A 12,213-nucleotide genomic window follows, 5' to 3' on the forward strand; every position below is an offset into this window, starting at 1 on the left:
GGCTTACAAGTATTGATGAAAATAAATTCCTTGGTGGACTAGCTTGTTGGCAGCGCTCAAATTTCTTCTGGTTTCAAAAACAGTCATTACTCCAACCCGTTTGTCTCTGATTGGAGAACTTGTTCAACTCACAGCCACTTTTAATTCACCTTTGAGAAATACAACTCTGACAGTAATGTTCCTAACATGCTCTAAAACATTCATTCCCATAAGTTAGCCCTAGAAAATAGGCATTTATCACTTTGGCAGTTATCTGGAGATACTTAAGTTCAACTTAATGCATCTAGATGTGAATAATATTACGCCTTCTTTAAGCATTTCGCTTGAATTATAACGTGTTTTGAAATGTTTGACATGTGAAAGTTAGGGAGACATGTCCTATTGCATTAAATTACCATTTGTTAGTTTGATTTGGACATTTTTGATATGTCGCTCCCAAAGGACAGTGGCAGTTGATCTTGTAGTTCTCACCAGTCAGTAAACCCAACAAAGTAGGCCTTTGTGTAAGTCTTTTCCACCTGAGTTTGACAATGACACTTGTAAATATGCTTGTTAAAGACTCGTGGCTGTGATAAAGCACAATTTGGTTTAATATTTACTAAAGTTATCCACACACATGTACTTATTTTCAAGATCTTTCAATCGAGTCTTTTCCAGTTGTTAAGCAGGTGGCGAGCATTTTATTTCATGCTCTTTCCTCTTTCCACACTTTCTTTCCATTTCCCTGTATTCTTCTCACTTTTTTTCTTCTTCTTCCTCTTTTTTTCATCCTTGTCAGCAAGCAGAAACTCCTGCTGGGATACAACTTTATTTATGCGTCAAGTGAAACCAAAAGCTTTTGCCACCCATAGATTAGTTTGGGTCCTCTGGTCTCAGAAAGAACATATTGCTCCCTCCAGTGTTTAGAATACAGAATAACCAGATCGAGAACCCCATGTATGTCTCAGTCAGTGGGATTCAGGTGTGTCCCCTGCTCCCCAAGTACAATCTTTGGCTCTAGAAACATACGCCTGAGTCAAGTTTCTATCAAATGTAATTAAGCACAGAAGATATCGCGTCTTTTGCCATGTAATTTATTTTTGTACAATACACTGCACTTACAGCTCCTGGTAAATGTCCTGATGAAAGACTGATTGATGGCTTATTTTTCTTGAAGGATAATTACTGCTGAAAACCCCCCACAAGTAACTCATTGTAGGCAAAGTGAAGAAAACTGTTTCTCAACTTTGTCCTCATCTATAGCTTGTTGTACAGTACACTTCACTTTGTTTGTTTCTCTCTGCTCTGCTGCTTCATTATCATTTTTCTGCTATCCAGGTTATGGAAGTCTAGGAGCTGGAGGTTTTGGCGGCGGTGGACTGGGAACTGGAGGCTATGGAGGAGGTGAGTACTTGTAGCTTCGAACTGAAACTGGAATTGGTGCTGTGCGTAAGAGTTAAACTCACCTTCCTTTAACCTTTTGTGTCATTCAGGTGGTTATGGCGGATATGGCGCAGGCGCTGGTGGGTTTTTCCCAGGAGCTGGACAAAAGGCCGCCAAAAGAGGTACAGCAGAATTATCTGGGTAGAAATGTAACATTTAACAGTTTTTTCTTGATTTTTAAGCAAGCATTCCTTCAAAAAACGTTGTCAGTTTAGTAGGCTCTTGGGTGCAACACAAACTGAGTGTCCTCATGTGGGATGATGGATTTATGCACTAGGTTGTTGGAACCAGACACTGATTATGTTCCACTCACTTCTTTTGATTGCACCAGTGATATTATGTGTCTTTCCACTCTCAGTTCCCAAATTTGAAATATCAAAATATGTCAAATTCCAGGAGTAAGTAAGTAACTTCTTGGACTACAGTAAAAGATCCCCGAGGAGGTGGAAATGCCCTGGTGTGTCATTTAAACTTTAGTTTTAGAACCAAAAATATTTTCTCCTTCTGATGTTACACAAGATTTTGTAACTACAAACTACAGTGCCTGAAAAGTTCACATATGGTGAATGGTCTGCACTTTTTAACCAACATCTACAAAGGGCATTACAATGTGTTTCTCATACACCCAGTCACACACACACACTCGCAACATGCCATTAATGGTGGCATAGCTGCCATCGGGTGCAACGTAAGGATCAGGGTCTTTGGCTCAAGTCACCGACATTGTGATTAGTGGACAACTTGGTCTACCACCTCAGACATGATGACCCACGTGTGACGCATGAGTTATCAGCATAGGTATCATTCCTGTTAACTGTAACTTTACTGCTTTGAGTCTTATTTTACTCAGACAGATGTAGTTATTTGTCTTTGTACATGCTCCAGGAAGAAAACATTAATATCTCCGTGACTAATATTAAGCTCGCCTCAAGTAGTGTCTCAAATCCATTGCACCAAAAACACAATCTTTCTGATGAATTTCATTGATGAATGTTCTGCATTTTTAATATCAACAAACTCAGCTGAAACTCTGGTTTGTCCCACTCACAGGTGCAGGAGGCCCACTGCTACCACAAGGGGGTAAGCTCATATTTGGCCTACTGACAGACTACTGTACAGACATCAGACTGTGCTGAAAACAGACTGAAGCATTTTCAAACTTTGACAGATCTGCATGCTTGCATGTTATGAGAAAGCCAATATGAATGTTTCATATTAATGGTAACTCAGCATGAAAACACTGCTTGGCAAACATTTGTATATTTTTATCAAGTACTTGCAAACCAAAGACAGTCTGAACCTCAGCAGAGCCCAGCATGACCTTAAGGTCTGCGCTGTGTTCCTGCACAAGGTTTGCTTTAAATCAGGCCGTCTGATTGAGCATGAACTCAGAAGGGCTCAGTCATGGCCAGAACTGTACTCTGGCAAAGAGCCTACTCTTAAGTATTGGTTGGCAATGACAAAACTTCAGTCTGTAGAATCAGTCTGCACTGTTTTCATGACACTCAAAATAACAACCGCTTCCTTTGAAACAGCACAGATAAAACAAATCCTTCCCATGCCAAACTTTTCCTCACCAAATCTCCCAGACCACATACTTACAGGCAGTGCGCAATGTCTGTCCGGCATAGTATGGGGAATTTAAGATTAAAAATGAAAAAAAAAACCTTAAATAAATAAACGAATGTGTTTTATCCTGCTGCCAAGCTCCCTTATAAGTGAACCTGACAGCTCATTTCCTGCATGAGGGGATAGCCAAAGAAATGAGGCATTTGATGAGGCAAGGAACATGCCATGCATGCTGACTGCCTCTTCAGATTAGAGCAAAAAGTCAGCCATGTTGCTTTTGGTCATGAGGTGATGACAAACTGGTGAGCCAGATTAGCTGCTCTCAATACCACTGACCAGTTAGCGGATCTGGCACAAGCTCATTATGTTTTTTCAGTGTCACTAGGCCCTCTAGTGGTTGCAGGAGGTAGGTGTCACGTAATCTCATGCTTGGATTTCAAATTTGTCATGACTCTTAAGTGTGTTCTTGACTCCACTTTAACTGAATGCAACTTTAACCTCAAATCTGAAAATGTTTATATATGTTTTACATTTGTGTCTGGACCTTTTATGAACAGGGGTTGGAGGAACAGGAGGGGGGCCTGGAGGCGCTGGAACTGGAGCTGCAGTGCCGGCTGGAGGTAAGACACACACAACACATCATTTTTCCCATTTTCTCATTTTTCAGCCACCATTTGCGTGTGTTGTTGTTTTTTTTTTATTGAAAAGTATATTTCAATCTCAAATTGGCTCTTTGTCAGATACACTGGAATTGATTTCTCTGACGAAAAGCCAGTTTGGGCTCCAAACAAAGAACTTCTTCGACTGTAATAAGGTCACACATTTAAAGAGAGCCATTAACAGCTTTGCAAAATCATTGGGAGACATGAATCACAGTTATAATTGTTTTGAACTCAGCACCTTTTCAGGCAAGACGTGTGTATGTTTTTGCACTGTATATTTGTCATACTTTTCTCAGTGAGCTAAGTAACAGTTTATGGGTTTTTTTGTTTTTTTTTCAGTGCCTGTTATTCCTCAGACTGGTCTTCCAGGAGGGGCTGCTGGAGGTGCAGGAAAGAAAGCTGCCAAAGTGCCAGGTTTTGTAGACTCAACAATAAACTTATAAAGCTGAAGGCAGACAGGATACAGTTCACTTGGCAGCAGTGCCACATCCAGTTCATTTTCCATTGCATGTAGCAGGTATTTGGTGCGGCTAAAAAACACCTTTTACATATACCATTTTTTCCAACATAATTAATAGTTTTACAAATAAAAAAATAAAACAAAATAAAAAAGATGCTTTAATGAGGGTCTTGGTGAGTTTTTGGGTTTTTTTGCTTCTGTAACATTTGTCCTCACTGTGGGCTCAGCATTATAAAGTCCTATACCTTGATGGAAACAGCTTAGCCATTGCTAAAAGTGTCGAGAACTCAAAAATATATATGATATTACAATTTAAAGCGTACATATAGTTCATTTAAGATTCAAGAGTTTCTGGCTCAGAAAGATGTTGTATGTTTGACGTTTTTTTTAAGAGAACATATCTTTCAAACCCACTGGCAGTTTGGGGGTTCCAAGGGTTAAATACAGCAGAGATCCAAAGTGCTTTACAGAGCAAAGAGAAACAGAACAAAAGACAGCAGAAGACAAAGAAAAAATATATTGATATACTGTATTATTCTGATCTGTGGAAAGCAAATACGATTGCAAGAATTCTTCTTCTTATATATTTCCGAAAGTTTTTCTTTAAAAACTTTTAAAGTATGTTTTGTGCAAGTTTTAACTCAAACTTAATCAAACTTCCGATACTGTAATCTCTCCGCAAACGTAGATTTCGCTGATAATATATAACACGAACAGCAAATTATTTTTATAAAACACGTGTGAACTGAGGTGCTTTCTTATGGCTGAAACCTTGTGAAAAATGACCCCATTTCATTTAAATGTGATTACTGCCCAGTTTTTTAACTGCTGAAATAAAAGGTGAAGCCTTAGCATGCACTGTATAACTCTTTCACTTGTTAATGTGAAGCCAAACACAGCAACACTTCTCCAAATACAGTAAGTGGTTGCATCAATCACAATAAGAATATATTTAATAAATAAGACAACAAGTAGCCAATTTTCTTTTCTGCATCCTGTTTGGATTCATTATGACAGTTTTTGTGGTTGATAGGTATTTAATTTTCCTGGTTAACATTATTGTGCACGGCCCACCAAAGATCCCTGCCTTACATATTGTATTTTACTGGGGTTGTAAAAGCACATTATTGTTTTCTCATTGGCTGTTGCAGGTGTGGGTGTGCCTGGACTTTACCAAGGTGGATTGGTGCCAGGAAAAGGTTTGTCTCTTTCATTCATTAATCCAAGGTACTATTACTACCATGTGAATTGCCAGTGCTTTTAGAAACAAGTATTGTGCACAGATTTTATGCAACTCTTCTCTGGTTGCTCATGGCTCCTCCAGGGTTTGGTGGACGTGGAGTTCTTCCTGGCGTGGCCACTGGAACTGACCTTAATCCCAAATCAAGTAAGGATTCATTTTTTAACCCATGGTTGCAGGTTGATTTATGATTCTCTCACTGGCAAAACACACCATCGCAAAAGTGAATTAATACATAAAAAGTGACATTGTACCGTACATCCAAAGATGTTCCCAATCTCTATGCAGCTTATCCAAAGAGTAATGCCATGTAACATGGAAATATTTATATTTTTCCTGTGCAGTTGGAGGAGGAGGACAAGGAGGCCCAGGCCAAGGTAGCATTACCTGATTATTTAATTTATGTATTTGTTATTTTACAGAAATGTCTGTACTTTTGTCAGTATTGCTGGTATTAGTTTAATCTTAATATATAATCCTCCATCACAGCAGGCCGTGGGTATGGTGGACCAATGCAGCCAGGAGTGTTCCATGGATATCCTCTCAAATCCCCCAAACTGCAAGGTGTGATATGCATCTATACAGTAACTCTATATTTTATAGTGTGTAGTCTTTGGAATAATGATATGATGTGTTCATTGCTGATATTTAAACTTGGTTGATGTTACATTTAGTTTTTTTAATACAGCATACAGAATTTTTCCTTGCAGTAAGGCTTGACAGCCTGTGGGTAGCACCCTAAGGTTTTCTGTGGTGGACTTATCATTGGATGATTCTAAAAAACAGATTCTATAGGGCAGTTCTTACAATCAGAATACACACAAAGCATTAAGCATGGTAGTGGCAGCATCATGATGAGAGTATGCTTCTTGGCAGCAGGCCCCGGAAGGATTGTAAAGGTAGATGGTAAAATGAATGCAGTAAAGTACAGGGACACAGATTTTTTCCCCCTGCAAGACAATGACCCAAAGCATACAGTCAAAGCTACACAGAAATGGTATAAAGACAACCAGGTGAATGTTTTGGAGTGGCCGAGTCAGAGGCCAGACCATAATCCAAGATTTTGTGACTGGACTTAAAAAGAGGTTGATCAGATTTGCAAAGAAGAATGGTACAATTGCAATGTTAAGATGCTGTAATTGTGGCCAAAGGTGCATCTGCTAAATAACACCTTAAAAGTGGGGAATACTTTCACATTTGCTTATGTTGTGATATATATTTTTATTTAATTGATTAATTACTTTGTAGTAATCTCTTTTCAAATTAACATGGAAGAGTTTTATTTGGACATTCTTGACATAAAGTCATGTAACAATACTTATTGCTGAAAAGCAATAAAAATGGAAAACAATACAAAAATACTTTGTGTAGGCACTATTTACTAAAACAAGGGGTTTTAGGGTACATGGAAAATGTATTAGATGTATTGAATTATTTTGACAGCTGATGAATTTGGTACACTGGACATTTGAAAATGAGAATTATCCAATCATTGCATGCTGATCAATAGTTTTGAACAAGGACTATATGTTAGAGGCTAAACATGCTTCACAGGTTTAGCACCGCTGCAGCCACAAGAAACTTCGCTGTTTACAAATACACTGTAAAATTCCTCAACAAAATACTTGGCAATTATCTTTTTTGTTGTTGTTGTTTTTGGGTTTTTTTTTTTTTACTTGTCCTTACCAACCTTCTCAGTAGCATTGGGAAAAATTAATTCATGCGTTTTGAAGGAATTTGTACTGTGCATGACCAAGTTAACAGCATGCAAGACATTTATACTGCAATTAACAGTGGGCAATGACTGGTAATTTTATTTAAACATGTTATTTAAACACTTTGTTGCATATGAACATGTGTGCAGACAGAGTCATGCTTATTCATCTTCTTATCTGTTTTTACTCTTCAGGGGGCTATGGTGCAAAGCCTGGAAAACTTCCCTTTGGTACAAATACTTTGTCTACATTTTTTTGTGGAAATTTGGCATCAGTTCAAATCCAGTAGTCATGAGGTGATACATTATAATATGTGTTTTAGGTTATGGGGGATTTGGTGCTGGTGGAGCTGGACTTCCAGGAGGACAAGGTGGCCCTGGGGCAAAGCCTGGATATCCTGTTGGAACTGGTGTGTGTTTTTACAAATTTTCTGTTTAATGTTGCAGAGTAAAACATTTTTTTTAAAACCCAAAATGTCTTTGTTTTTTTTTTCTTTTTGTTCTGCAGGAGTGGGTCCTGGGGGAATCTCACCTGCTCAGGCTAAAGCTGCAAAATATGGTAGTCCACACCGACTTAGGACAATGTTAATTTATCAAGAAGAATATGACAAAAAATGTGTTACATCAGTATAAAAAATGTTGTATGTGATGACTGTGCACTCTGCTCCAGGTTTGGGTGGTGTTGGAGGTGTTGGAGGTGTTGGAGGCGTCGGTGGTGTTGGAGGTGTTGGAGGTGTTGGAGGTGTTGGAGGTGTTGGAGGTGTCGGTGGCATTGGTGGCACTGGTGGACTGTACCCAGGGCAGGTGCCAGGAGGTATATTATCCAGTAAAAGACAAAACTAAATTCTGTCTATAACCATACTAGCAGTGTCATGTTTAAAAATACATCACACTGTCACTAATAAATTTCACACTTTGCCTTCCTTTAGTCTTACGAGTACGGTCTAACCAAACACATTTACTTCCATTAATCATATACTCTGTTTTTGATATATGCAATTGGTTGTAATATTGTCTTGTGTCTTCCTGTCTTCAAATACCTTAACCATAGGATATGGAGCTGGGTCCAAGGCTGCTAAATATGGTGAGAACATTTGTGTTTTTGTCTATAATTGCAGAAATCATACTGTAACACGTAGTTTTTCATACAATGAATCGTTTTGTAGGTGTCGAAAAACTAATGTAACTTTTGTATTAGTATCCTGTGTTGTGTAGAACTTATCAGTTTATATGGGAAGATTCCACCTGTTTGCTCTACTCGTGCTCCCTGAACAGGATTACCTGGAGGAGTGCCAGGAGGTGTCCCAGGAGGGGTACCTGGAGGAGTGCCAGGAGGCTTCCCGGGAGGGGTACCTGGAGGAGTGCCAGGAGGCTTCCCAGGAGGGGTACCTGGAGGAGTGCCAGGTGGCGTCCCAGGTGGGGTTCCTGGTGGAGTGCCAGGAGGAGTCCCAGGAGGGGTACCTGGAGGTGCACCAATTGGAGTTTCACCAGGGGTCGGATATTCACCAGCAGCCAAAGCTGCTAAATATGGTATGGCGTAAAAATGTTATTCCAAATACTGTTTTTTTTTTTTTAACATAATGTTAAATGATATGTCTCAAAAGCATACAGTCATTTTTCTTTCCCCACTTTTACCATATGTAATGAAGGCCTAGGAGGGACCGGGGGGCTGGGAGCAACAGGTGGACTGGGTGGAGCAGGATTGGGTGGAACCGGAGGACTGGGAGGTGGAGGATACTCTGCTGCTGCTAAAGCTGCTAAATACGGTATGGTATTTGTTTGATTATTTATTTTTCTTAAACAAATGGAAAATGTGATTAGCATTAACCATGCATACTCTTGCGTAACCACCACTACAAGTAAAAGGCAAGCGTGTCAAGAACTCACACAGATCAGAATAGCTGGACACAAATGCTGGACACAGATAGGGTTCAGGCAAAAAGGCAGGTTTATTACCGGTCAGGGTTTGGTACACAGAAAATCAGTCAGAACAGGCAGAAGTATCCAAGAGGCGAGAGACAAGGTCCGAAAACAGAAGCAAGGTCGTAACAAAACAGACTGTGACTATGGCTATGGAAACGCTGATACGAAGACTGTGAAAGTGTGACAAACTGACAACGAGACTGTGAGACACACAAGGTAATATACACGAGGTAATGAGGGGAGATGGGAAACAGGTGAGGGAAAGCCATCAGGGAGCAGGTGTGACGAGACAGGTGCAGGAAGTAAAACTAAGACAGAGACAACCGCTTAGTGTTTACAAAATAAAACAGGAAAGACAAGACATCAAATGTGCAGACATGAACAGGAACTTGACAGACATGACAAAGTGGTCCTGGATGACTGACAATCTACAAAACTAGTGAAATACTAATTATTCTCAATACCAGCAAACTTATTCAATTTCTACTATATTAAATTGTATTTCCTGTGGAAATTAATTTGTCTTCCACAGGAGTAGGAGGACGAGGAGGAACAGGAGGACTCGGAGCAGGGGGACTTGGAACAGGAGGACTCGGAACAGGAGGACTAGGAACAGGAGGACTTGGAACAGGAGGACTCGGAACAGGAGGACTGGGGACAGGAGGATACCCTAGTGCTGCCAAAGCTGCTAAATACGGTAAATAGAGATCAATATTATACAATATCAGAACTTGTTACTTGGTTCTTGTGGGTGGATCTGGGTTCTAAGCAGCAGTGCACAGTGACATGTGAGGCAAAGAACACCAAAGGCCATTAAAGAAGACAACTAAACCATATACAGTGCATAATTTATCTTGTTTATTGCTGCCTTTAAAAAGCCTAGCTACCATCGTGACAATGCTCATTTCCTGTGAAATGGTAAAGGCTTGCATAAGGCACAGGAGCCATTGAAAATACAGGCAGTAACTGCTCAGAGGAAAAAGGATGAAATGTTAACTCTTAATTGTTCTCAATACCAACAAACTATTTTGCTATATTAAATCATACTGCCAACTTCCTCTGGAAATATATTTTTTTTCCACAGGAGTAGGGGGACTAGGAGGAGCAGGAGGACTGGGAACAGGGGGACTAGGAACAGGGGGACTAGGAACAGGAGGACTAGGAACAGGAGGACTAGGAACAGGAGGACTTGGAACAGGAGGACTAGGAACAGGAGGACTGGGAGGTGGAGGATACTCTGCTGCTGCTAAAGCTGCTAAATATGGTAAGTGAAATTTAATCTGAGAAAAATACTACATTACTGAATAATGGATTTGAAGTAGTGTTTTTAGGTGAGTATGCATGGCTATATGACTCCTTTTTTTTTTTTTTTAAATCAAAGGTCAAGGTGGTGCAGGGGTAGTCCCAAGTGGTGGTGGAGGTAGAGGGGGAGTTCCTGGAGGCTCATTTTTACCAGGATATGGCTGTAAGCATGCCTCGCAGAATTTTAATCTACACAAGCAATGATAGTATATTAGTACTAAGATCATTGTTTAATTTAACCTTTCTGGGCCTTATTCTTTTGCAGCTTTGGCGGCTGGTGCCAAACCTCCTAAATATGGTGAGATTTTGATATTTACAGTTTGACACATTGTAATGATGTCACAAGATGTAGCTTGATGTATCCCTCTTATTCAGTGCTGTTATACTCACTGATGTATATGTGTAACTTACCGTTATATAAATCCAGTGTTACACGTTATACAAGTTTTGGAAAACTGCATCTTAAATTCACCAGTAACTTTAACTTAATTTGCAAAAGTGACAATGGAAGTAGTTAATAAATTGTCCCAATTGACAGGAGTCCCTGGAACTGGCCTGGGAGGAGGGGGATTCCCTGGGGGAGCAGGGCAGGTACTGCCTGGTGGTGGCCTTGGTGGTAAGTTATTAAACTGCTTTCACTTCAGTCTTCACTTTTGAGTTTAGTGTCTTGCACAACATGAGGTCTTCTGCTGTTTTCTTCATGATAATTCTGTATGATCTAAAAACAAACTTCATTCACAAATATTATGCTGATTGCTCACAGGGTTTGGAGGTGGAGCTGGAGTCAAACCCCCAAAATATGGTAAGGTTTTTCATTTGTTTGTATTTTACTGCATTTTCACAGAGTTTTTTTGTTACAGTGTACTTTTTTAACTATACTTTTGTAATAATAGTAAACTATTGATAAGAACCTGATCTATTTTCCTTAAATAGGAGTTGCAGGAGGAGCTGGAACAGGTTTAGGAGTTGGTGGACTGGGAGTTCCAGGGGGCGTTCCAGGAGGGGTTCCAGGAGGAGTTCCAGGAGGAGTTCCAGGAGGAGGACAATATTCTGCTGCTGCGAAAGCAGCTAAATATGGTAGGTGACTTGAGAATCAACTCATCCTGTCTAAGAAAGAAAGAAAGCAACTTTTAGTAATCACAATTGTCATTTCTCACTTTACACAACACAAGCCATTGATATATTTTACTTACTGCAAATCAATGATGCTACTTGCTATTTGCCTGAATAAGGAATTGCAGGAGGTGCTGGAGGAGGGTTAGGAACAGGAGTACTCAGAGGAGGAGGAGTACCAGGAGGAGTACCAGGAGGAGTACCAGGAGGAGTACCAGGAGGGGTACCAGGAGGAGTACCAGGAGGTGGACAATATTCTCCTGCTGCAAAAGCTGCTAAATACGGTGAGTGAAATGAGCACACAAATACAGTCAGAGACACTTCCTTCTGATTCTGTAACAGAAGGGATTCGGCTTTTTGAAACTAAAAGTGTAGCTACTCACTTAATATAATCCTATTCACTGATTTAGTTCATAACCTGCAAACTAATAATGGAACTTGATGTTTGCCTGAATAAGGAGTTGCAGGAGGTGCTGGAAGAGGACTGGGAACAGGGGTGTTCGGAGGAGTAGGAGGAGTAGGAGGAGTAGGAGGAGTACCAGGAGGTGGACAATACTCTGCCGCTGCAAAAGCTGCTAAATATGGTAGGTGACTTCAGAATCAACTCATTCTATATAAGAAAGAATGAAACTATTAGTAATTACGTTTCCGGTTTCTCACGTTACACACCAGGCATTGATATTTGTCACGTACTGTAAATTAATAATGCAACTTGCTATTTGCCCAAATAAGGAATTGCAGGAGGCGCTGGAGGAGGGTTAGGAACAGGAGTATTCGGAGTACCAGGAGGAGTACCAGGAGGAGTACC

General features: G+C 40.1%; 1 protein-coding gene across 4 annotated transcripts in view; it reads left to right on the top strand.

Moving 5' to 3' along the window:
• elna (elastin a) overlaps window positions 1-12,213 on the top strand; it is a 53,805-nt gene that overhangs the window by 24,903 nt on the left and 16,689 nt on the right. For 2 of the 4 annotated variants that reach the window (XM_008276342.1, XM_008276345.1), the window contains exons 6-26: window positions 1,318-1,383; window positions 1,473-1,544; window positions 2,473-2,502; window positions 3,549-3,611; window positions 3,993-4,067; window positions 5,265-5,312; window positions 5,438-5,500; window positions 5,698-5,730; window positions 5,843-5,917; window positions 7,263-7,298; window positions 7,391-7,477; window positions 7,576-7,626; window positions 7,738-7,881; window positions 8,119-8,151; window positions 8,343-8,597; window positions 10,372-10,455; window positions 10,558-10,590; window positions 10,831-10,908; window positions 11,056-11,094; window positions 11,226-11,369; window positions 11,864-11,950. In XM_008276342.1, the coding sequence (XP_008274564.1) occupies window positions 1,318-1,383; window positions 1,473-1,544; window positions 2,473-2,502; window positions 3,549-3,611; window positions 3,993-4,067; window positions 5,265-5,312; window positions 5,438-5,500; window positions 5,698-5,730; window positions 5,843-5,917; window positions 7,263-7,298; window positions 7,391-7,477; window positions 7,576-7,626; window positions 7,738-7,881; window positions 8,119-8,151; window positions 8,343-8,597; window positions 10,372-10,455; window positions 10,558-10,590; window positions 10,831-10,908; window positions 11,056-11,094; window positions 11,226-11,369; window positions 11,864-11,950 (1,596 nt within the window). The remainder of the gene's footprint in view (window positions 1-1,317; window positions 1,384-1,472; window positions 1,545-2,472; window positions 2,503-3,548; window positions 3,612-3,992; window positions 4,068-5,264; window positions 5,313-5,437; window positions 5,501-5,697; window positions 5,731-5,842; window positions 5,918-7,262; window positions 7,299-7,390; window positions 7,478-7,575; window positions 7,627-7,737; window positions 7,882-8,118; window positions 8,152-8,342; window positions 8,598-10,371; window positions 10,456-10,557; window positions 10,591-10,830; window positions 10,909-11,055; window positions 11,095-11,225; window positions 11,370-11,863; window positions 11,951-12,213) is intronic. The other 2 variants (XM_008276344.1, XM_008276343.1) reach the window with 2 other exon arrangements.

The sequence above is a fragment of the Stegastes partitus genome, unplaced genomic scaffold (genome assembly GCF_000690725.1).
Source record: "Stegastes partitus isolate 25-593 unplaced genomic scaffold, Stegastes_partitus-1.0.2 Scaffold69, whole genome shotgun sequence".
Lineage (NCBI taxonomy): Eukaryota > Metazoa > Chordata > Actinopteri > Pomacentridae > Stegastes > Stegastes partitus.